Source organism: Glycine max, chromosome 12, assembly GCF_000004515.6.
Source record: "Glycine max cultivar Williams 82 chromosome 12, Glycine_max_v4.0, whole genome shotgun sequence".
Classification (NCBI taxonomy): Eukaryota; Viridiplantae; Streptophyta; class Magnoliopsida; order Fabales; family Fabaceae; genus Glycine; species Glycine max.
In genome coordinates this window covers 447462-474363 of record NC_038248.2, presented here as the reverse complement: position 1 = coordinate 474363, position 26902 = coordinate 447462, and the positions used below count along the sequence as shown (strand labels likewise).

Sequence of the window (26902 nt, the reverse complement as noted above, 5' to 3'; positions counted from 1 at the left end):
AATTGGGGCATTGGCTTGCTGGAGAGTGCTCTCGTGGGCACCACAACCCCTTTGATCTGTCTCCCTTATACCCCTCATACTTTCTCCCTAAGATCGATGTTACACAATCCGAAATTCATTTATATATTTTTGTTCATTTATTAGGAGAATTTGATTTCTATCTCAGTGTAAAAAAAAATTCACACCAATGAGAAATCATATTGAGGATGATGGGTTATGCATGCCAAAACTTGTGCTTATGTCATCTTAATAAAATAAGTTATGATTAGTAGCGTGATTACTACTGTTATTGTTTAATCTCGATCTTTTTCAAAATGTAATTGATGATAAGTGATGTATATGTGCTCATTCAAAATGTATCATTTTGTGACAAATATGTAGAATTTCTTAGTTAAACAAAAATGAAATATAAAACGACTTTGGAGAAAAATTAGTTTAACGATTTAGTAGTTTGATTTTGCTCCCATTCCTAGGAACTGTCTGAAATATCTGCATGGTGATTATCCTCTCAAAAAGCACGATTCAGGACATATCTGAAATGGACCAAACTTAAATGCATATATCCAGGGCAGATAACAAAAATGACAAAGCACAATAGCCCCCCATATATGAATCACAATTCAGTTCTACAAAATATCTTTTTGTTCTCACGAAAGCATGATCAAAAGATTCCCACTACTTGCATGGCTTGTAATCATTAGTATTCACCAATTTGAAAAGATGCATATTTTTGTGTAGGCATGGTTTGGAATTGGCATGGCATGATGGAAACTGGAAAGAGGCACTGATAGCACACTCTATGCCAATAGCCAAAGCCAATGACTATGAGTATGAGGCTATAGTGCTATGTATGGTGTGGTGAGGCAGAAACAGAAGCAGAGGAGTGAGCATGATCAATGAGGGGCATGACTAATGTTGATGACCCTACCATTCATTTTGATTGACTCATGTGCCATGATGGTTAGGATAGCAAACCCTTCCCCACCCCAAGCGTGATTTCCTCTCAATTTCTTCAACTCTTCACCCCTCTCAGGCTCAACTTTCCTCTTCACTCACTACCAATTTAAATTTTGTCTCTACTCTTTCAAACCATATATTAAAATTAAAATATATAAAATCACCTATATGTGCACTTGGTGGACAAACAAACAGGTTGGTTTGAACAGCTTATGGATTGTGAGTGGAAACTGCAACAGTACATATGTACAGCCCTGACATCACCGCAATGTTTTCTTTATATCTCATGGCGTGACTTCCCTAGTTTTGGGCTGCTACATCACTAATAATGTAGTGGCTGAGGTTACTTCCCACAACATTTCTCAGTGAGATATTTTAGGACCAAATAGTTTCATATTTAGAATTTAATTAATCAATAATTCAAAAATATACTTGAGAATGAATAATAATGTCGATAATGTTACATTATTATAATTATTCGATTGATTAATATGATATGGTTGGCGGGTAATTATGTTTCTTAAGCGTATGGGTGTGTGGACAGGGGTTGAATCCTAGGCCTGTGTATTCGTAAGAATGCCAATGGAGAAAGGTTAGAGAAAAGTTAGTTTCTTAAATGAATTTTAGAATTTTAAAATATTAATCCTAATTCTCAACTGAAGATGTCTATGGCTCATGGTTGGGTAGTGGGTAGGGGTTGAAGTCAAAGAACTTAGTAACAACTAATTATAAACTTAATTATTCTACTTTGTATTAGTGTGTGTGATGTTTATAAAAGTCAGTGTTTTTAGTTCTCTTAGAAAGTCTGTTTCTGAAAACTAGACCTTAATTATCAGCATGACAATTGTCTCTGTATATAGTTATCTATTCTGCTGTTTTTAAATTTCCACAAGTTTGGAAGCCATTTAGGAGTGAGGTAGTGATAAAAGGCTCCAATTGAATAATTTAAAAGAGGTTACAGGTTAAAAGCTAAAAGTTCAGTACGAGTGTGACCATGGTAACCAAAACAATTAAAAAAATGTACCCCATGATGTTTGGAGTTAAGAGGTCTCCCATAAATGTCGATTAATTATACGTTCCTTAATTAATTGTTACGGATAATCAATGTAACATCCGTCCTTTGACATAAATACAGTCTATAATTAACCAAACCTCTGAGAGGCACAATTCAAGATAGAGATATTCACTTCAAAATCAGAGTATGAATTGAATGCAATGCAGAGAAAATCATGCACGTTCCTATGTATGCCTAAAAGGAAGAGAAGAAAAAGGGTACTATGGTTGGGCTAGTGAATGTCTAGAATATGGCATGGGGCAGTATATGTTGTGTCCTCGGAAAAATAGAGACCCAAGAACCGCAGACATCTCAATGTTATTAACAGTTTTTATGGCTTTTTCTTTTGCATGCATCAACCTCTATTCCTATTCTATTTTATGGGCAGTGAGGAAAGCAAATTAAGGCTATGAAAGCTGTAAAAGGACAAGACAGCATGCAGAGAGAGAGATACATACAAAACGGAAACTGTTATGAGAATAGAGAGAATTAGAGAGTTAGGTCCACAAGGGAATGATGAAAAAGTTTGAAACCTATACTCAAGAGGGAGAATGAGGTGGGTGGCAAAAGTGGGTTTGGTTTGGGGTCCAGCCACATTCTTTTTGCAGAGAATAACAGTGTCCTTGCATTGCACTCCTTAATATTAGTCTTTGACTTAACAGTTTTTACCCCCCTTCTCTTTCTCTCTTGTAATGTGCTTGTCTCAGTCTCTTTTTAGTTTGCGTTATTATTTTAATTATGATAATTTCTAATCAAAGTGGAGAACAGAATAATGAGGGTTTGAAGAAGAGTGAAGTGAGAGCATGTGACACCTTTCCTCTAAGTCAAGATTCATCAGACTTAACCCAAGTCTAACTCACTGTTACACCCCTAACGGAATGGAATGCGCGTTACACTCGTCAAATTCAATCATTCACAACTTAAATTGCTACCATTATATTGTTAATTAAATATAGACCAAAACTGTAAATTCTTCATCACATACAATAAATTTTTAGATAATTTAGGATTATTATAATCACATTTTGCATGACATATAGGTCATTGGATGTTATTAATTCTTTTTTCATAAGTTAAAAAGATTAATCCATGTTACATAGATGATATTGGTCGAGATTACATATGGTAGTCCATACTACCTAATAATTTTTTTTCCTGAAACTTTACTATTATTATTATTATTAAATTAACAATTCTTATTATATACTAGTACTATATATTATTCCCTAAGAGGTTATATCATTTATGTTAATTCCTCAACAAATCCAGCCATTTGTGTTGTGTTACAAAAAGTTTTGCTCATTAGAATTTTGGCTACCTACTTATATAATTGGGGAGCTGTTATCCTCCCAAGCTACAACCTTTTTTTAACGTTAATTTAATTTTATAATAGCAGTGGCTCAACTATGTCTATTATGACGCACTCTGGAAGAGTTCTAGTCTTTTCACCACAGGGTGATCAGTGTTTGATTTAATCTATTTTGAAAAGCAATTTAGAACTTATATGGATGGTCTCATCACAAAAAGATAAAGAACAAATATCTACACTTAGTGATGAAGGATACGTATCATTTAAACAAGCTTAAATAAAATTCGGAATGCTATATACTTTTTGGTTTAGCAGATGTTATTTATATGGAAGAAATAGTATATAAAAAAATGTGAAAGTATTGTAACTTAATTAAAGAGGAATAAATTTAGATTAGCATAAAAAAATGAATGAAAGACTTATAGCAGGCCCACCACTGATCCACCACCGAAAACAACTAAAAATAAGACAAGGAAAAAATGAAGACAAGAGAAACAAAAATAAAAGATCACATTGAAAAGGAAGGAAGTTAACTGCATCCAACTTAATCTATAATTGAAAACAAAGTTAAAGGGAAAAAGAAAAAAAAAAAGACAGGTTCATTGGCTAATGGGCGAGATATTAGTTGTATATCACGTAAAAATAAACCAAACTTTTGTTGGCAAGTTAGAAAAAGTTGGAGAGGATAATTAGGAGATAGATGATAGATCCATGTGATCAATAACTCTTAGTGATGAGGAATTTGAAACCTTTGCTTTGGCTGTTGGTGAACCTTTATGAGGCCTTAGGTGAATTTAACTAAAGCAAAGTTATCAAGAGAACTTAAGAGTATACGGTCCCATTATAATCATTACACATGTCATGTTTTATCATATTCATACGGTGTTTGTTGCAAAAAAGATGCTTTAACACGAGATATGAGAGAGCACTGCTAGTTATTTGCGAGTATGAGAAGAGGTGAATAGACAGGCAAATGATTTAGACCTTCTAAAGTAATGTGATAAAGCATAATGGTAATGGAATTTAGAGTCTCTTTTTGGGAGGGGGTGGGGGAGGAGAGAGAGAGAATTGGGAAATTTTCCTCAATATTTCAATGAAGTTAAAAAAATTGTCATATCCTCAGCTTTCCTTTTCATGTTGATATATTTGGTCAATAATGTCGATGCCAGGCCAGTGTTTGCATAATAACACAACGAATCATTTCTTAACTCCAGCATTTTATTAACACTAGGCTCATTTATATTTGCATGCATGACATTCAAGCTTGCTTATATCAACATTTCGAATATGAACAATTTCATTTTGTTTCTTTCTTTACTTTTTCCTTTTTTAAATCCTAATGCATCAGGGCACAAAATTTGGATAGATAATAGATATTAAAATGAAAAAACATTGCGAGGGAAAAAGGGAAAATGGACCACCTCCATGTGGAGATTCAGATTGCCACTATGCCGAAGTTCAAGTAACACTTAAATTGTTTTATTTGGTTGTTCTGATTCTCATATCTTTGAGAATTGACATGGCTTGACTTCATTGACCAAGGAGTGCCATTCTTCTTTCCTTTTTTTTGTTTTCCCTCATTAAATAATTACTAGAACAAAAATGTCCTTTACCATTTCGTCCTTATGCAGCTAAAATGAACACCACCCGTCACACTTTCTTAATCAACGACATAAATATATGATTAATTAAGCATATCTTCCAAAATATTCATCACGATAATGTTAAACAATTGGCACCAAAAGTTTAGTTATCTTTTTCTGTGTGTGATTTCAATCTTGGTGTTTCTATCTTCCCTGAACATGTGTCAGAGGCAGCCATGCAATGTTGCAAAATCAAGCAAAAAATGAGACTGTAGTGAAGTCCACCAAAGAATCCAACCTCTTAAGCAAAACTCAAAAGATAACATCATTCGGTTTTAGAAGATGGAACTCACTTTATAATTTTGGTCGTTGGATACTCGGCTAAAATCCTAGTCTGCATTTTAATCATAAGCTTCATCTCCTCTTTCTACTTCTCTTTTCTAAGCTTTCAAAGATTATAATTACCATTGTTGATAATTTCTAGTGACATTGGAGGCCAACAAACATACCCGTGGCGGTGGGTGTCCTATGAATCATCACCTTTGTTTCTTTCTAGCCATTTCCATCATCACTGTGTTGCTTTTGGTGAATTGGTTTTGACTTTTGAAATTTCTGCCTCACTTATATGACAGATACACTGACAGATATCTATGCTCCTCAAAAGTCTTAATTAAAACGTCCATTTTTTTTATCTCCAAATTTTCAATCACGATACGAGGATTTAACAATTTTAATAGTATTATATATGTCTAGAAATTCCATTTAGTGAATAGAAAGCCACCTTTATTCCTCTCGAGGGTTGCCACGATTATTTTTGCCAAATTATACTCATATCTCTTAAATGAAATTTTATTAGATACCTCTTTCTTTTTAGACTCTTAAATGATTAAATCTCCCTTAATTTTTATAACACCATAATATTATGTATCATTATATTGTGTATCTTTCTTGTTAGAGAAAAATGATCATACGTTAATAATTTTAGATTATCAATGTATAACTATTAAATTCATTCTTCTTATTAACAAGTCTCATGCATTTTATATAAATTGAGAGATATTAAAATAATGTAATGAGAGAAAGATACCGAGTATAATTTTTATGGACAAATTATATTGATACTCTCTAATTTCTTGAAATTTTATATATTTACCTTTTTAATATCTACAGTAACTCCTTACAAGAATGCATAGTATAACGTGTTTCTTTCAGTGTTAAAAAAAAAGTATAATGTGTTTCTTAAATAACAAGAATAAATGCTAGCTGTAATGTATTTTGAACAATTAAGGAGAATCACATTAGGCCTTAAAATAGTGCCAGTTTTAAAAGAGTTACAGGAGTGTCAATGTAATTTACCCTAATTTAGTTAAAGCTTGAGAAATAGAAGAGCAATTTGCCGATTTTTTATTTTGTGATTGACGCCATTGCTTTATAAATGTATTAGGGACATAATCTGCTATTTTATTTCATTTTAGCTTACACTTATAATTGCCATCTATTTTATCTCGTCTACGTTCTCTCCATTTTTCGTCCTCTCTTCAGTATCTTAATCGTCTATTGAATTAAAAGAATCTAAAGTATTTGAAATAAATAAACGGTAAAGCCCTAGGAAATTTTTGATACTATAATGTCGTCATTAAAAAAGGTGTTTCGTAATACCTTTCCCAAGTATCTACAATACGCACAAATAACTCAAGGTCATGAAACCTAAAATTTAGCATCCCCTCGTTTTCTATTTGATGCTTGACGTGGCGACTAGAGGCCTTTGATGCTGGTGGTGTTATAATCAAATAGTGTTTGGTCTATAATTTACAACATTGAAAAACCATAATGCTTGACCATAGAGCCTTGATCTCTCTACACCACCTTTGTCCTTGAAAAGAAACAATTAATATTTTTAAGCAACAAAATCAAAATGAAAAGCAATTATGCCGAATCTCTATTAATACAGAAAGCAAAAAGGAAAATCCAATGACCTTTTCAACTTTAAACACTATGACCACAAGCATGAAACGCGCATGCGGAATCTTTTGTTTATTACAAATTAAATGTATTACATTTTTTTACTGGAGCTAGATGTAATGCATATACACTAGTACTCCCTCATAAGAAGATGCAATATGAAACCTTCCAGAAAGTATGCCGGTAAGAATTAGAGGAATAATAGAGAACATTATTCTTCTCTCTTTTATACACGTCACATCCAAATTTGTTATGTATACAGTACACCATACACGCTGCTTAATATCGCCAAGAATTTAGATAAATAGACACCGCAGAAACCACAAAGAACTCATTGTCATTTTGAATTCATTATGTCAATAGTTTATAGAAAAACATGGCTAATGTAAATACTGTATTATACATATACCAAAATTTGTACCGGTAGTGGTGAGGTTATGTCTGCCACTATTCTGCTGCTTAGGATATAGCCTATAGAAAACTAACTGGCAATCCATCATCTTCTACTAACTGCACCAGAATTGCTATTTATCATATCAAAGGATAAATCTTAAAAAGTTAGTTGTTTCAAAGAAACAAAACTCACCTCAAAGTTATATTGCAGAAATCTTCAGTCCACATGATCATTAAAGCGAATAATTCTTCTGATGAAAGGTTTTTCCCGGCAATAGCTAAAAGACAAAAAAAGTTAAATTAACTAAAAAAAGAAACAAGAAAAAAACAATTATATTCAACACAAGATCTTAGAAGTCAAAAAAATAAACAAATAAAGGAAATAAGAATATACATCACATATGATGACACACAGAAGCAAACCAGCCCAACAGAGAGATGGAGGATAAATGATGGCTAGAAATTATCTCGGTCCAAAAGTACATTCTCAGAAATGAGAGTGATTACGCCTGAAAGTAACAGAGCAATCCATCCTGACGGCAAGCAACCATAGAAAGAAAACGAGGAAGATCCCTGTGGACAAAAGATTAAGAAATCCGGGGTCAGAATTAGCATCAAATTACAGTCAGCCAAATCAAAGCTAATAGCCATACCTGGAAGTAATTCTTTATGAATATAGCAGAGTATAAAATCCTCAAGGTCATATCTTTAGTTGAGTCAAGTAACCATAGAAGACTTTTTCTTTTCCACAAATGATGCAAATTAAATATGGAAATCAAAGGTTGAACTGACAGGGAACACATAAAATTCCTGGGAGATCAACACAGGGAGCATTTGTAGAAATCCTTCAGTATCTTATTGGTATGCTGGTAATAGTTGAACTAATAATGGCATTAGATTTTAGCAGCTTATGCAGAAGTATCTAGGTTACTGAGTCTAGCTGTAAAATAACAAATTGGTATGCTCAAATTCTGTCAACGTTAATTGTCTAGGCAAAAATATCATAAAACATGCTATTAGACAATACAGCAGCCATTTGATCTAACGTGTCTATGCCTCCATATTATAGAACATAGAGATCATATAAATATGTAGCAACCGGGAATTTTCTCATTACCTACACACAGTTCTCAATCACCATAATCAAGAGCTGAAAAGCCAATGCTAATAACAGAATACACAAATTCCTAATCATTGTTTCTCACAGGCACAAAATCGTCAAGTAATGGTTGTTACATTTCCTTTTATTTTTTGGCATACGAGGGCAATTCTTTATTTGCTATTGAGCTGCATTTAGATGGAAGATTCAAAAAGAAAAGGAACTCAATTCAGCATGTTGATTATCTTAATATAATGAGTAAAATACACAATTAACCCAAGAGATGGAATATTTCCTTTATTTGGTTCTCTCTTTCAATTTATTTTTATCCTTTTGGTGAAAAATGCCCTTATTTATTTTCACTGATAATCTCTTTCACATTTACATCATAATTTTCTTTTAACCTTCATTTTGATCAATAGGGGTTATATACGTAATAACTAAAATGTTTGAGCCCCCACATGACTTACCATAAGGAAAAAACAAATGTAAATTGTGAAATAGCATGAAATAAATAACTGTAAGGAATAGAAAGGATACTGAGAGAATTTGCCATAATCAAGCCAACTGCCCCAGCTGACCTTATTAGCAGAACATTCAAAACTATATAGATCAAAGAGAAAACAAGTAGTGAATCATTTGAACGCTTGAGTTGGCTCTCTGTTGCAACTGCATGCATAAAGGCTTCAGAGGTTCCTGAAGCAAGGAAAGAAATATTATAATTATGAAAATGAAGAATTTGATCCTCCAGCGAGCTAGTCATAAACAAGGAAAATAAATGTAAAATGAGTGTTGAATTAACACTATTTCAGTTCAGATTGTTATTTTATCAACAAATATAAGGCAAGGCATTCAAGTGAATCACATACACAAGCAGCATTGCTACTCATTGAACAATTTGACTTAGAATACCAAAAATATAGCATTATATTGGCTAACAAGTAACAGTCTTCCTTCAAGTGTATAAAATATATAAGTAGGTTTCAACTTCAACCATACCCAAATTTAAATATACATCCCCCACCCCCCAACTACCATTTTGATAGAAACTGGCTAAGAATTATAGAAAGAAAAACATAGAAGAGTACAAATGATTCAATGCATTTTACCTTCTTATTTTCCTCTCCTATAAGTGTATATGGAGAAGTTTATCCAAACAGGACCTAACTGCTAATAGAGCTTATCTAACACATTTACTAGTTCCTATTAAATTAAGAAAATACCTATAAACAAGTGTGTAAAAAAATTAGATTATATGAAGAATTAAAAACATGAGATGTCATGGTTGTAACCTGCAAATAATCAATGTACTTACAGAATAAAAAAAATGAGCAACAAGCGACAAGGAAAATCACCATTCATGGCCAAAACAATGACATAAAAGCAATAACAGCGGAGGGCAGTTGATGCTTCTCCATCACTCCATTTTTCACCATAAAGCAATCTAATGAGTGAATAAGAATAACTTGGACCAAATGCCATAAAAACAAGGCCTGCAAAACATAAAGCTGGATATTATACCACAAAGAAACAATAAAATATGCAATTTAAGGCATAACATGTCTGCAACGTCTTTTCCCATGTGGAAAACAAAAATAAAGCTATTTATACAACTCTTTAGTCTTTACAACTGCATAAGTTGTTCAATTTGAGTTTTAGAGGGGAAAGATTATGCAGGCACCTAAACTCAGATGAAGTCATGCAGCTTCTCATAATTGATGCTTGTGAGTTGCGACAAAAAAAGTTGTGTAGTTGTCATTACGATGATAAAAAGTATTAATTCTCCAAATTTCGTGCAAACCAGATTTATGTCTTATCCTCATTTTGGGATCATCTAGTATTATTGTTTGTATCAAATTATGTCCTCAAATGCCAATCACCAAGCAGACCACATGTTTTCCAGTTTCTCATGAAAAGGCTCTTCCTTATGGCATGCCATACCAGTAACTGAGGTCAAGCTAAAAGGAACTCCATTCACATATTTATATCCTTCTTTTATTTTCTATTTAGTTTTCCAAGGGGAAGGGTCAACAACAATCACAAACAAACCCTTTTTCTATTAGATGAGGTTGGCTGCATCAGCCAAACAACGCCATAGTGTTCTATTGTGATTCATTTACATTGGCAAATTGTTGACCTCTAAATCCTTCTTAATGGTTTGGCATATAGTTTTACTCGGTCTTCCTTCTATGGTTCTACCTCTAGTGTTAGACGTTAGGGTTACTTTCCATGTGATCTACTCCCCTTGTCTTCTCCACACAAGCCAAAACAAGAAATTCTACCATTTTTTCTACAGTAGGTACTAAAATTTTTCTCTAATGCACATGTTCCTCTAATTCTATCTTGTCTAGTATGTCCACTCAATACTCATCCAATGGGAAGGGTAACAGTCTCAAAGAGTTAGATTCAAGCTTTCTTTCATTCTTTTTTCTCAATTATCACAAAAGAAATGAATACAGGAAAATGAGAGAAACACATAGGTTTAAGTTTTCTTATTTTTGCAGATGACAAAAGGATGATTCAATACAGCCTTTTACAGCAAACTGAATATTAGGCAATGACACAACATAGCATCAAATATGCTTATTAAGTAATTTATGTCTAGATACAACTTAAGTGAACTATGTTGAGGAAGACTCAACATCAACATTTCTTTTGCAATCTTTGCAGAACCATTGATCATTCTTAGTCAAACTAAGATACCGGTAAATTTGCATCTCATTCAAATAAGGACCAGAAATAATTTCTTTTCACTGAATAACAGGAAAACTAAGAAATATGTATCCAGGAAAAAATATGAAATTAAATGAAGAGACATACCAATCAACAAAACTAACTTCAGAGATTCTGTCACGCCGTTTCCCAATTTCTTGCTTTTTCCTGGATATTGTCCTGTCAGGAATGACCAAAACATATTTCAGTTTGTGAAATTGAAAACAATTTCGCTATGGATTTATGCCAAACCCAAAACATTAAAATTTATTATTTAATATGAAAGAAACTCAGTCTGATATGCTTAGAAAAGAAAATTAAAAGAAGTCTAGATAGAATATTCTTAACATACTCAAGAAATCATGACCAAGACTTTAATGCATGTGACCTAAAAGAATGTCATGCACATACTATATAAAAATAGATAATTAGATATATCTCTCCACGGCATGATATAAGTTATATAATGCTAGCATATGCTGAAGCCCATCCCACCTTATTGTCTCATTTAATAAATTGACTTTGTTTGATCAATTTCTTAAAGTATTATAGTTTGAGTCAAAAAATGAGAGTACTGATACTTAAACCTAATAGACAAATACAACTACCGAGGTAAATGAAGGAGAGAGAAATGAGGGGCAAATTAAGAATTACACCCCAAAAGAAATATGCAATATGAAGAAACAGACAAAAGGAAGAAACAAAACTAAAGAAGAAGCAAACAATAGTTAAATGAATGCTAGACATGCAGGTTTTCTGGTCCAAACATCAAGTAAACAAGAGAGAAATAGAACCTGAAGTGGACCTGGCAAATGTTGCATATGAACTTTCTTCAAAAGGTAAAAAGACAAGTCTCACCACTAAGCTACCTGAAAGGTGGTGATTTTTTTTCAAAAAAGAAAAGACAAACGCATTCAGGTAAGGAACATTCATCATTTTTCTCAAAAAAATAAGAAACGCTATTAAATCTTAATGCAAATAAATTTAGAACATAAAAATTAAGCTTTCTGAAACAAATTACCCAAACCAAATACCAACCAAACTTGTCCACAAGGCCATATACTGCTTGATTATATGGTGTATCCAACCATACAAGTACTATCTTTTCTCCTTCCTGAAGGATCAATTTTCGAAAGGATTGAAAGGTAAACAGCATACACATCTTGGACAACTGCCGGTCAAAATCAATCACTTTTCCTTCTCTATAATTATAACCAGGCATTCATCAGAAAATAAGGCTGAAAGAAATAGATATGAAATTAAACACAGTTCAACCTACAGCAAACTAGAGGCATATATCAGGAGAAACAAAAAAAATCACTATGAGCAAGAAATATTACAGGGGGTAGCATCTTGCAAACACGACCCCTTCACAATGACTTTCGAAGATCAAGCCTATCATATTTCTAATTCTAAGCAAGCTCATTAGACCATTGCTTAGAGCATCTTAACGTAGAAAATTGATTTCTGTGGTTAACTAGAGCAAAATCAATATAATTCCTAGAGTCCTCTCCATAAGTGACTATCTAGGTCCTAGATTCACAGACAATCAGAATATTATTAATTTGCTTTATCTTCTTTTGGAAGAGAAAATGATAAAAAAATATCATGTAACATCCTTGTAGAGATATTTATGACAACAAAATAGCTATACCTGAATGGAAAAAGGTAAGAAACCCTAAATTTTTGGGAAAGCAAAAGATAGCCCCAATAACCAAGAAATAAGCAAGCTCCATATGCAGACTGTGACAATGCAAATATGATTGATTTTTCCTGAAAATGGTCATTCAACTCTGAATCAGTTGCATTTACATGGATGTATCTGTTAGAAATATAAAACATTTATTGAGTCTCCACCTAATAGCATAAGCTTATAGGAGAGATGATCCATAATCCATTATAGCATTATCATAAGTAATATTAAACATTTTAATAGGTTTTTTATTTGGACTTTTTTTTTTATCTAATACATATCTATGTGTGTGTGTCAGCAAAAATTCAAATCAAATTTCAATAGTACTAATATCAGGGGCTGTTTGGTTTAAGAAAACGGCTTCTGTTTTCCCTCATGTTTTCAAAAGTTAGTATAGCAAACAATGAAAACAATTTTTTATTGTTTTTTGTATTCACTTTTTCCTGTACAAACTTCAAAAAAACAGAAAACAAAGTGAAACTAAAAAATAAAAAACAGAAAACATTTCCTCTAAGCAGTAACCAAAAAGTCCCTTGGAAATTCTAGACATGAAGAAAACATCTATATCCAAATTGATTTATATTTTTAGTGAAGTAGTTGTTTTCTCTATTTTCTACAACATTTACTTTCTGTGATTGGATTACATGTCTGATTCATCTGAACAACCTTCAATTCATCAAGATTCAAGAAAGTAACAAATGAATTATTTAAATGAGCAAAAAAGAATATAACCTTTGGTCTGGTGTTTCAATGGTCTAATATGTATGAACAAATGTTAGTAAACAAAAAAGAAAATCAACAGTAATTTGCTGAAACAACAGTAACTAGCAAAATAGAAGTCAGTCCAATAATCAATTAGTCATTAGCATGTTCCAAGCATAACAGAAAAAGTACTGACTTTCTGCTGAACAATAAGTAAAGTAAAGATCAAAATATATGGCTCAGTATAACTAAAGCTCTTACAATTCCAGTTTGCTTCACAATTAGAAAATACATTGTCAAGCACCACGACAGAGTAGCAACAGTCTCAACCATCAGCCGTAATTCAAGCAAGACCAAGTTCTGTGAAAGAATATACACCGGCTCAGCCAGGAGCTCCAAAATGCATGCAAAACCTGGCACAACAAGTGAAATTCACTCAAAATTTCAAAATTTACCTCATTTGATATATTGAAGAGTTATTTAAGGATATTTGGTTTCATACATTTCGAATGGAGATAAGATTATGGCAAAAATCATTAATAAACCATAAAAGGAAAACAAAAGTATAGAAATGACAAAAAACTAGATTTGATTACCATTGATCAAGATAGCTTGCCCATGTGGACTAGAATAACTTATTTGTTGCCACCAGAAGACAAAAAGGCATACTACAACTGTAATAAATATTCCAAGTGGAAAACTCATCCACACTACTTTCATTAGCTTCACAACATCTCCCATTGAAGTGCCATCACTATAACATAAAAAATACATATTACAAATGAAGCTCACTCGAGTGTGGGAAAACTGAATTAAAAAAATAAAATAAATGAAAGATATAAACCCTTAATTCACATTATTTGAATTATAATATTTTTTTAAATACATAGTATTCTAAACTATCAAAGAATTGAGAGACTCAATTCAACTATTTACTAGATCTTTCAACCAAACTATAAACAGGTTTTTAAATATAATTCCAGCACATATTTGTTCTCCAGCCAGTAACATTGTTTATCCAAAGCATCATAAAACAATCAGCACTCACTTATGAATCAGTAGCTTTAAACCTAACACAAAACTCATTTTCCTTTTGAAGCATGTTGCAAAAAGTAGCCCACAACCATACAAGCATAATCAAAGTGGCATCAAAAGAACTAACAAATTCTTCATCATCAAGCATGGAAGAAGCCCAATCACTCACAAACCAGTCAAATACAGTGAATGCCCTCCCCACAATCTGATTTTGCCTATTTATGTAGCCATTCTCTTCTAACTAACAAGCTAGTCTAATGGACTAACAGACAAACAGCTGTTCTCATTCAGTCAGTTTTCATTGTACATCTAACATTTAAGAAGAAGTGAGGGACACAATTTCTTTAACATACACTTATTCCTACATAATAGAATTAGAAAATCATAAGGGATCACCATTTGAGGTCCATCCGCAAGCATGCTCGTCGAAAGCCCTCCCGGCTAAGAAATAAAATACATGTGACTAACAGATGAAACTGCACTGCATACAGCTGCACCAAAGAAAATAATTTTTTATCAAAAATAAAGCTTATGATGCAACTCAGAATGACAACCAAATAAAGAAATCCAGAAGAAAAGGGGGAAGATGGAGATAAAGTGAGTATGGAAAAAGAGTTACCGCATAGTCCTCTTGTGTAAGATGCCTTACAATCCATGTATTGAATATGAATGGAATTCCTCTTGATAAGAACTGAGTAGCTGGATTCATGATATGGGGAAATATCAGAAATAAAAAGCATATCACATCACATGTCTAATGTATTTGAAATGTAAATTGGTGAGATGGCGCTGACCTAATAGGTACTTGAAGGTGCGTGAAAGATTGGTAGCGTCTTTATCCTTCGACATGGCAACTGCGGAAATGAAAACGATTCTTGGATCAGATAGAACATATGTTAGATGATTTGGAAATGTAGACGTATCTGGTACGTTTTGGATAGGGCATCGGAGAGAGAGAGAGAGAGTGAAATACCTAGTTTAGCTTTGCTTAGCTTAGCTTACCGAGGAGGAGAGGACGGTGGAGGATGAAGAAGAGGTTCCGGTGAATTGCGGCCACGGTGAGGCGATAATATATGAAGTGGAAGCGTTTGATTTTGAAGAATTATATTATAAATTCCACAACAACTCAAGGTTCATATCATAGACTACTGCAGGAAGGATGTTCGGCGAAATTACTAAGTCACGCACGCTGCTCCAATTGGTAGGATTTTCGTATGACTCTTCTGGTCTAGTGATACAAATTAGAAAAACTCAAATTTCTCCAGTCATGCTGCTCGAGTGAGAACCTGCAGCATGGTTTTCTTTTTTTCCTTATTGCTCTACTCTATGTGTACTGTTTCCCAACTTAGGAGTGGGAAACAAGTCTCCCACACTGCATGGTTAGTCTGGAAATTCACACCCATTATAACAATGATTGATTATACACGAGGAGGAAAGGACAGGGTTGAACAACACACCAGGGAACAGAACCAAAAACACGTAAATAAATGGGAGGATTACGTAACAAACTAGTTCAGCACATGTGCCACGCACAGTTAAAATGTAAAATTAAATATATAAATGTAGTTATAATATTATATAAAATTATTTTGTACTCGATTTGAAATTAAGTAAATGAGAGCAAAAATTTATAATCAACAAGTTAAAATTAATTTGAAGATCAAACAAAACAAAACAGTTATTATATACTGTCAATTGATAAATGATAAATTTAAAAATATTGTTTGTAACAAGATTCCAACCATAAAAGAAATTGTTTATTTACAAAAAGTTACATTGTCACAATTAGATTGTATTAAAGTTATAAAACTAACCAAAACAAAACATAATTAATTGTTGGATCAAGAAAATTGAAAGATAATTTGGATTGGATGTTAGGCTGCAAATTTTGTAATCCAGCTTTTCATCCAGAGTCAATTTTTGTTGTTTTTTTTCCAATCATTGTATACAATGCGGCATTCCACAACATCTTTCAAAATCAAGTGAGTGAACCTTTTCTCTTTCATAAAATAATACATATTACATGATACATCCTAGAATTAATAATAAGTTCATGTGAGAAATAGAAGAATTTAAAGATTTGACAGATAAATGTGCCTTTGCACTGATTAAGTATATTGTTGAGTAACTTATCAAGTTGTTGCAAATGACTTTATATTGATTCAGCGTCACCTTGAAGGTAACTGAATTTGGTACTTAATGGTATAATGAGTGTCATTTTAGGAAAGATTTTGGATCGCTACTGTTTCTAAAGATGGTCAGCACGGATACACTCTGGCCATCATAGGTCAAGGTGACTTGATGATCTCTATTTAGCCCATAGAAATTCCTAAGTGTAAGGTGACTTGATGGTCTTTGTTTAGCCCATAGAAATTCCTATGTGTTGTTCATCTTGACACTATGATTGGATTGAGCAAATCTTTGTTGCATACAACAGTATGCATATGGTCATTATTGTTTATCAAATGTCAATCTTGTGACAAAGGTCCTATTGACTTAATCATAAGTCTACATTTGAAATAAGTGTAATATTAAAGTGAGAATAATTGTTTGATCAATTGGGTGAAAGAGTTGAAATAATGATATGTTATATCAAAATCAAAATAACAATAATATCATAATAAATTATTGACTTAGTCCTTGACATGAACGGTGGTGAACATCTCCCCTTATGTTCTAGTAATCTACATCATTATCTTTTCCATTTCATAGCAATTTCTCTTATCTTTATTCATCAATCCTAAACTTCATTTAGAGTATAAAAGTTGATATAAAAAAAATGTTGATGCATAAATAATCATACAAGAAGGAAAATATCTAAGTAACATTAGTATACAATTCTATCACAAATCTGTTCTACACATATAAATAGGGTAATAGACATGTATTGAAATTATCAATTGAAACAGAACAACCAAACAGATGCAATATTGTTTTTTTAAAAAAAAAAAAAGGAGTGATAAGCTATTTTGAACATCCAAGATGAAAACATGGGTGATTCTAAAACAATTATCCAATCAAAGCTGTCTTCTAAGAAACCAATTAGTGTTCAATGGTATATATTAAATTTTAATAAAACTGCAAATTTATTTTCTAGAAACCCACTTTCGAAGGGTAACAGAACATAGCTGAAATATTAACGTGAAAATTTCTCTTTCATACTAAACTAAATGGTATATCACAGTCAGAATCAAAGTAGTACAAAAACAAACGAATATGATAACAGTATATGGTTCATTTAGGTTCGATTATGTATTTTAGGAGAGGTAAAACTCACTTTGACTATTTCTCTAGAGTTAATCTCTCACTTTTAGTTATGGGAATACCTTATTTTTAGGGGAAAAATCAATTTTTTTATTAAAAAGACAATTCTATCCTTACTTTTCTAAAGAAATAGTTTAAAACTAATTGTAACATTTTGTTAGAGCTTATGTAGAAAATCCAATTCATCAATCTGATGATGAAAAATTATAAAGGACAATATTCTTAATTAATGTGTTGACCTAGATCATAAGCAGCTAACTGCCCCCTTTAGTTCAACAATGAAATTCTTATGATTTGTAAGCTTTTGGCTCAAAAGTTGAACTTTTTCCTTGCAACACATGCTCAGAGAGGGGAACCAAAAATGCCGCACTTGCAACACAGTTGTACAATTTTTTTTATTACTTTTTAATTATTTTGTATTATGTTTCATTATTTTTTTTATATTTTTTCATATTGCATGATTTCTTTCATAATGAAGCGCTGTAAAATAGAATAGTAGACTTATTCTATCTATTTTTAATTTACAATAAATTTTTAAAATTTAAAATTAAAATTAAAACTGACAACTCAAAACATAGATTTAATTTTTAATAATTTTGAAACTGAAAACAAGAAAATCACTCGGAATGGACCTAAGTTAAGTGCTACAACTATTGAATAGTTGGTTATTCTTCAAGAACCTTCACCTGATTTTCTAGTGTGCTTAGAAGCAGACGCTGTGAAAATTCATTTTCCTAGGGATTAATTTCCTTTCTGTTCTTTTTTTAGAGAATCTTTGTTTCTTCTTGTAACAAAGGAAAAATAGTGGGTTGAATTTAAAACTATTTTAATTTTTCTTTAATATTTAATATAATTCTTTAGATATTAAATCTAACTAAGCCAGTGACTGTGTATTCATCAATATAATTAGATTCATTATTGATTAAATCAGATTCAAATATACATTAACGACCCACATTAAAATAATAAATAAGGATGCAAACAATTTAATTCTTAGTTGAATATAATTAAATCTGTTAGAATTTTTTTGTTGACAAATTCAATCCTGTTACATTTATAATCTTTAAGTTTCAATCAAACTTAATGTTAGTTCAACTCTCCGCTATATACTATGTATACTGAGATGGTTACATAACAGAACCAATAACAAATAACATAAAAGGGATTAAGTAATATTGTCTGTTGTGATTCTTCGCGGGATCATTGCATGCTAATATAAAGTATAAACCCACTTGTGTTTGTGTGTGTTGAGTTGAGATAGAAACAAAACAATAATATAGGAAAGCTGTGGGTGCGCGAGTGTGTGTTATTTACTCCTAACCGAAAATGTTTTGCAGGCGGCTTGGGGCTCCTGACAGTATCAGTAGCAGTTTGCAACAATCCCTTCTCAGGGTTTCTTCTTCTACTTCTAGTCATACCCGCAAGATCAAATCATCATTAAAGCACGTCTATTTGTCTTCTTCTCACAATAATATGAATCTCTCCCCGTTACCTAATCTCTCCCCGTTACCGTCTTTTTTCCCAGACAGCCATGCCCAAAATGATGGTGATGGTGATGCCATTTTTGGGCCCGTTCCTTCTGACTCTGATGTTGAAAATGCTCTCATTACTCTTCAACAGTAAGCAACCTTTTTTGTAGCATTATTTGTAAAAAAAATACATAAACACCCATATATTACTTGACACCAAGAGAAGTGTAGGTATATGACTTGTATGATTTGACAAGACGAGAGAAATAAAAAGAAAACAATGTTTCATATAAGTGTTTGTGATATATGAGTGTCTTTATATCATTACTCTGATCAGCAAATTATACACCTGAGTTTACTTGAAATTGCACATGATCACTTGTTTTTCTTCTTAACATAGATAGATAGTATAGGGCCTTCTAACTCAGTTGATTTTGAATAAGGTACCTGAGTTGTTGTAAATCTCTTAGTAGCTGCTTTCAAATCTTATGGATAAAAAAAAGTGTAGGGTATTTCAAACAATTGAAGAGGCAAGTGTCCAGTAAAAAGGAGAGGGGTATCAGGAAAAAAAATTGATGAATGGTGTAGGCGTAATTTGTTGTTATTTAGTGCAAGCAAAATTATGGGATTTCTAGCGGAAATTCAGAATTGGTGCTTTCTTTGGTCCCCTTTTTCCCCTACTATTTTAGTTATTGCAATATTTCACTATTTTAATTTCTGCACTGCCTTTCTAAAGGGTATGCGTGGCATAAAGAATAAAAACTCTTAAAATAGGTTCTAGGAATATTACTATTTAGTATTTTTTACAATTTTATTTATATGCAGGGTCTTTGGGTCTGCTTCACGCCAGTATGTTAGGAACGTAGATGAAGTAGATCATGTCACAAATACTTCTTTAGTTGACCAAGTTTTTTCAGATGGATCAGAGACAGACTGGAAAGAACCCTCCCTCTCTTCATATAATCCAAGAATGTTACAAACTGATGTTTTTGATAAAGTTACTTTCGCAGTTCATTTATTGCAGAGTGATGCATGTGTTCAGGTGCAATTTATGGTCTATGACTCTTGTTTTAATAAAGAAACTAAAATGTTTGTATAGATTTATGAATAAAGTTTTAATCACTTTATTTTAGTTGCTAAATTCATAGAAACATGTTGATCTGCATACAGAAATATTGGACAGCAGAGCATTGTATGTCCTGTTTATTCTAGAATTAAATAAAGTAAATGACCTTTAATCTGGTGACAAGTGACAACCAGGTTCTTTGGGAAACCCTTAATATTCAATCAATCTTAGTTAGTTAATCTTTTGTCGAAAACCCTGCAGTTTATTGTTCCTAGTTTCTTGTTAGGTCAAACAACTTCTGGTAGATTACATGAGAAGTCCCTAATCGTAATGAACTGATATAGTAATGTTTTTCAAAAAATGGTTCTGCACTATAATAATATTTTTCAAAAAATGGTTTTGCACTATAATAAGTTTTTAAATGTAGTGCACTTAATCTTATGAGTACACACGCAATAACTGGGATTGTAGTGAAGTCTTTGGGTAAAGAGCACTTTTGTTAATTATTACAGGTATTGAAAAACTATTATCTTACTGTTACTGCAGAGGATGGTAAAATCATTATCATCAGATAAATCTCTTTGGGATGCTGTGCTGAAAAATGAATCTGTACGGGAGCTAAGGAGCACAATAACTGCAGGTTGGTTTTTAAACATTGCATATTGAAATATTTTCACAGGTGGAATTGGTTTCTTTTACTTTATTCATACTTACTATTACTATAAATGTAAATATTTTCTGTTTTCATTTTATGTTTTTACTGATAACTAAAACATATTATGTTGATTATATGGTAGAAAGTTGATTTCATTTTTATTTGTTACATGTTGGATGTGTTACTATGACACTTTCACATTTATGTAGCTATCACAATTTGATTAATTTGGACTTTTTGTGCAGAGAGAGATCGGAGCTCAAATGAAACTGTTGACAATGAATCCCCGAATACAAAAAATGTTTTTATGCGGATATCTGATGCTGCAAAAGGCAAACTCATGGAAGCAATTCAGAAAATTATGAAGATGATGAAGAATTTGTTTCAAAGTACACGTCACTGGAAATATGCAGGAAAATCTAATTTATCCAAAGATAAGCTGAGAGTTTCTGTCATGCTTTCCATAATGATCTTCCTAATGGTGGTGGTGGATCGTTTCTATTTAATCTAATTCATTCAATGAGAAGCTGAGAACTTTTGTCTATGGCCAAGGCACGAGATAGTTCAACAATGTGATTACAATTCTCTTTGAATGTTTGGCCTTATTTTCTATGGGTAAAACTTTGGGATTTATTAGTTTTTTGTTCCTTTTTGCTTCTTCCTAGGCAAAAAAAATCTGAGTAAGCTATCATATGGTGCATGAATTCTATCTATAGATAGTCTTTGCTTATTATCTGCAAGATTGTTTACAGTTATGTCATACTCATTGTGATTTGACATAATTAGCTCGGCTTTATTTTCTATATGTCGAGTGGTTTTTACTCCCATAAGATAAAAAATGGCTGATCCAAAACTAATGTGGTTGCCTTGATTAGAATCAAATCTTCTGACCAAGCAATAATAGAAAAAATGTAGATCCCTTGATTAGTTGAGCAATGTTGATAAATGGTTGTAAATTCCTTATTACCTGAATTGATTTCTATGGATAAAAGAAAACAATAACAAAAAAATGAGTTCAATCTTCCACTTGATATTTCATTAACAAAAAAATGAGTTCAATCTTCCACTTGATATTTCATTAATGTCAAATTAGGTCTAGTATCCAATTTTCACTCGCCAATTGTGGGTGTCTTTTTAGTCACATATATTCACATAAGCCAAGAAGGTACTGTGCTACTAAGTGGCCCCTTAGTCATATTTGTCTAGAGTGTTTTACAGTTCAATTGAATCAAGATCAGGAACCACAACAACCCTTTTCCTAAGCTCGCCAAGATTACAACACTGTTTCTGTGCAGTGTTCACCGCCACAATATCTTGTACAGATACACTATTTGAACCTGGAGACACCTGCAAGAGAAACAAAATTATATATGCAATTGTAGTTACAAGGTAAAATAACTAAAATATTGGATAAATTTACCCCCCGGGATCTACTACTTTAGCATCACATATTCTACAATTAAATTGGACACGCACAAGGGAAAAACTAAACTGACTATGCACTTTAGTAATGATAATAAATTGAGAAGATGTGCAAGTAGCAAAAAGGGTATTTTTTTAATTTTTAAAAAAATGTACTATGGGCAAATAACATTCTTACGTCGAACATAGTTTCTCCTAGTTTTAGTTTGATTGCTCCACTCTTGTACACCAGCATTTTGCCCATATATCCCCTTGGCAACTCTTCCAAGGCACTCTTTGACTTTGTGGCCTCTTGCGATACTGTTGATTTACCAATTTTCTCCTTCCCCTTGTTAGTCTGCTTGACCAAAGGCAGAGTAGGAAACTTAAAGAAAAGCATCCTTTGTTGCTGACTCTTCTTCTGTTACAAAAATATCTATGCATTATATCACAGTTTCTGCTGTGTAATGTTTGTACAATTACTTCATTATACGTCATTAATAGTCACTAACCAAGAGCCCGAGTTCTGCAGCAGAATTAACAGTATTCTCATCATACTCCGCACTAGAAGCAGCTTCACCAAATTCTTTCTCATCAAGAATTTCTACCGGATAAAAAATTCAATACATGACTGTCATTGTTAAAAAAAGCACCCTTTGGAGACTTGCTAAGAATATATTTTCTACACACTGTAAATATTCTTCTGGATTTTATCAGTATATTTCATGAATATTAATTCTATTAGTAGTTCATTTGTTTATGTATATGAGAGCAAACCTGGATCTCCAGAATTTGGCTTCCTCAGAGGAAGAGTAGTAGGATAGTATGAGTTTTCATAATCCTGTAGTTGAAGGTTCAGATGCTTAGATGTATGAGCAAGATACAGATAAGAATAGAACAGATGGGTGATGACAATTTCTCACCCATGGTTCCTTGTACTCTCTTTTGATTTTCCTGGCAGATGCATCAGTGGTATCATCATCATCATCAGTAACTTCTATCATGCAAGCATAATTTTGATCCTCAGTAGCAACCGAAGAATGTCTTGAACGAATTTGCTCATTGGCAAAATATTTAGATGGCGAGCCACTATCTACAGATTTACTTATGCCATATGTCCTGAGGGAATGTGATGAACTTCCAAGACTAAATGCAACTTCCACGCTAGCTGCAAGTTTTAAACACCAAAAATAAGCAGCAAACAAAATGAATACAATATTAATCAGGAAGGTGAAGGTAATTTATCATTGTGACCAGGACACACAGTCAACTAATGAAGGAGTCCAACATATTTCACGCAGTCAAAATGCTGGGCTAGTATTTTCCATGGGACTTCTCTGTTAAACAGAAAAGCTGAACATATTTCATGTAAATGTACTATATCTGGTTTGAAACTATAACCACGCTTTTCCCTTTACACTAATACTAACTATACTCTCCATGCGTAGCAACTATCTTTAATTTCAAAATCTTCAATATTAACCACAAAAGTTTTCAAAAAGCAATGCTACTATCATATGAAATAGAGTGATTAATAATGTTCTACAATGTTTTTCATAATTTCAACGATGTCTTTTGGCATGTAAGTTTATGAAAACAAACGACAAATAATGTTTTACAAAACTAATGAAAATTTACAACCAAAAACTAATGAAAACTTGCATTTTGTTTCCACTTTAGGCTCGCGTTTTGTAGGATTTTCCTGCAAACGTAGATAAAAGCAAATCAGTGACACTTTAGCATTAAGGGAAAGAAAAAAGGAACAAATATAAGGAAAGAAAAAGCCTCGTTAGCTTAACATAACAATTGCTACCTTTTGATATAATTTAACAGAGTTAAGTCCGTGTAGTCTTTATGGCAACCTCATTGACATCGAGCTTGATATAGTGCCAATGCCAATAACAGTATTGTTGGGAAATTAGGTAAGGATTAATAAAATATTAGCTTCTCAGAAAGTTCCCTAGCAAACAGTTTAATTATTCTGTGAGACAAAAAGAGTAAATTTGCAGCCTCACATGACATGAGGCATGACATCCTCTTGTGATATTCGTAACATTAACCTTCACTATGGTTCAGGTAACTAGAGAACACGAGCACGCTCCTCTTATTAATATACCTAGCGCATGGGATTTTGGGTGCCATGCCCACATTGTTTGTTTTATATTACTACCTTTTAGTGTACGTAACACTGCATCTTTGAAAAAACTCTCACACTCGCATGTATTTGGTATTCATTATTTTTTTAGGAAAATAAAAATCCTTCTTTTATGTTAAAAGTTCTCACGTAAATTTTTATTATGCGCATTTTTTTAATATAAAAGATTACAATTCAAATTCACACATATAGCAGCACACACAAAAATTGGTAAACTTGTTAACCCTTCCAATTACTTATTTACGCTCTTCACTAACTATTTTTAGTAATAGATTCGAAATTATGCTAAATTAAGAAATGCAATCTTTATATTTTAAAGTTTGACAGAAAAATAATTAGTTTCGCAATTCTTATTTGAAAATAAAAGCTGTAGTTAAAGAGTGTGGATAGACAGCTACTTTTGACTAAATAATTCCCGAATATAAACGTTCTGAGTTTTATTCTAACCTCCTTTTCTTTCGAGCATTTAAACAAAAGGAAAGAAAATTGAGTAATATATAATATTGAATTTTGAATTTTCTTTTTTATAAAAGAACTTCTCTTATTTTTATAATTCATTTTGGCTAACCGATCTAAGATGAAAATTAAGGGGGTGAGTTCTAACTAGTTTTATTTTGACAGCAATTGATTTTGATTTTCAGAGCGACCAAACAACAGTTCAAAAGTTACCATAATTATTTATTAGGAGCACAGTAATGAACATGAAATGATTTAAAGAGACTTACTTGTCGACGCGAGAGAGCTCGAGGCACTGCGCTATCTTCCTTCTGCTTATCATCCGCTTCGCTGCATCGAAGCAATTTCCACAATCAGATACTAACAATAATCTATCTATGCGGAATTCAAAGTGAATTTGCTCAATTACGTTTTGGGAGTTCGGACTGGTTTGAGATTCCTGGGTTTAAACTTGAGCTGAATGAACCACACACAACAAACAAACATCAATTACAACCAAAATTAACATTTTCAGAGAAAGAGAGGGATTTCGTGTATGTGAGTTACCTTCCGGGCTTTTGAAGAGCCCTGATCTGGATCCATGGCCTTGCACTTCAACAACACGAAGACCAAAACGACGAGCTCAGAAAAACGACTATTTTTTTTACGAAAATAGGCTTCGAACCCGTGACCTAACATCGGTTGCTTAGAAACTCTACCACTGAACTAAGAACACTATTTATGACCTCGCCTTCACTTTATATTATAAAGACCTAAGAGTTATAACAATAAATTTAAGTGATTTTGATAAGAGAATTTAAAATATTTATAAATCAAAGAAATAGGTAAGTTAAATAATTGTGTTAAAAAGTCCTCATTCGTTCATGTAAGATGAATGAAAAAGATTATTTTAGACCTGTAACTGTATCTTAACAACTCAACTTAATTTAATTACATATTTCAATCATGTTTGTGTTTGATTAACTCTCATGTGTTCTACTTCTAGACCACTATATAGTACCAAAAGTCTCTTCTCCCAAGTATGGTCTCTTCTATGAACTTCTACACTTTTTTGTTGAGCATAAAACTTATTCGGCCATCAAAATACTTATAGATTTACATCTTATAGGACGAATAATTTGAAATTTTTCAATGATTGATCTACTTAACCGTTCCCATATATACACCTATAAATCTTTAATCTGACATATATTGACCAAATGCGAACATATATACAATTACCCCATTTTAAAAGATATGCTACAAATATATGTAATTTTATATCAATATTGTTTATACTATGCCATTATTTCATGATTATAAAAATCTCCTTCATGTTAATATGTATACAATTTCTCTCATTTAATGACCATTTTGTATTAATTTTAAATGTTTTTTTCTTTATTTAGAAAGATGAAAATGAAAATCACTCGGCTAATTCTAGTTGAGGAAATTTTATAAGTTACTTGTACGAGGTAATATAACCAATTTATGTTCTACACTAAAATTAAAGTAGAGAAAACCATATTTTTTAAAAATTTAAATCCTCTTTACAACTACACTATATGTGTTTCTTCTAAACTTATAGAGAAATGAGTTATATGTCTATTTCTTTGTTTTATTTTTTTCATTTAGGATAAGTCGTACTCTTGATGTTACAGTCATTCAGGTAAACACTATTATAATTCAAATTATTCAAGAGTTACGACTTAAATGGTTTGTCTATAATAATAATATATCTCAACTTTGACCTTTTTTTACCTTAATTCATTGTTCTATGTTTATCTCAACATTGAATTAGTCTTCGAAAAAAACTCCGAACAGGAGTTGAGATCTAACAAAAAGGGTTAATCCTCTATGTGTAAAACCAAGGTTCAAATCTATGTGAAAAAATGTAGTCACATTTAGTATATGATGGTATCTTAAATGAAATTATATTCAAAAGAGAATGCATGTGA

The 26902-nt window shown here is 32.3% G+C and overlaps 3 protein-coding genes across 4 annotated transcripts; 1 reads left to right on the top strand and 2 right to left on the bottom strand.

The window, feature by feature from the left end:
• Positions 1–7183: 7183 nt before the first annotated feature.
• On the bottom strand, positions 7184–15970 carry LOC100811128 (protein RFT1 homolog). Of its 2 annotated transcripts, XM_014764372.3 has the most exons (16): positions 15473–15966; positions 15294–15353; positions 15119–15198; positions 14896–14990; positions 14061–14218; positions 13726–13877; positions 12724–12842; positions 12108–12271; positions 11864–11938; positions 11178–11249; positions 9713–9850; positions 8898–9053; positions 7912–7964; positions 7653–7831; positions 7452–7536; positions 7184–7375 (listed from the first exon to the last, which is right to left on the bottom strand). In XM_014764372.3, the coding sequence occupies exons 2-14, from the start codon at positions 15346–15348 to the stop codon at positions 7715–7717; spliced, it is 1434 nt and encodes a 477-aa protein (XP_014619858.1). In that variant the 5' UTR covers positions 15349–15353; positions 15473–15966; the 3' UTR covers positions 7184–7375; positions 7452–7536; positions 7653–7714. The 2 variants fall into 2 exon arrangements, with proteins under 2 accessions (XP_014619858.1, XP_014619859.1); XM_014764373.3 differs by lacking the exons at positions 7184–7375; positions 7452–7536; positions 7653–7831; positions 7912–7964 and having other exon boundaries at positions 8925–9053; positions 9673–9850; positions 15473–15970.
• A 3006-nt stretch (positions 15971–18976) lies between these two features.
• Positions 18977–21686, top strand: LOC100776909 (uncharacterized). The gene is made up of 4 exons (XM_003539567.5): positions 18977–19382; positions 20058–20274; positions 20845–20938; positions 21199–21686. Exons 1-4 carry the CDS (start codon positions 19090–19092, stop codon positions 21462–21464), a joined length of 870 nt encoding a protein of 289 aa, XP_003539615.1. The 5' UTR covers positions 18977–19089; the 3' UTR covers positions 21465–21686.
• Positions 21687–22007: 321 nt separating this feature from the next.
• LOC100787575 (uncharacterized) lies at positions 22008–25689 on the bottom strand. The gene is made up of 9 exons (XM_006591899.4): positions 25512–25689; positions 25375–25421; positions 25235–25295; positions 24017–24056; positions 23278–23522; positions 23132–23195; positions 22867–22958; positions 22554–22775; positions 22008–22300 (listed from the first exon to the last, which is right to left on the bottom strand). Exons 1-9 carry the CDS (start codon positions 25641–25643, stop codon positions 22166–22168), a joined length of 1038 nt encoding a protein of 345 aa, XP_006591962.1. The 5' UTR covers positions 25644–25689; the 3' UTR covers positions 22008–22165.
• Between the last annotated feature and the right edge of the window lie 1213 nt (positions 25690–26902).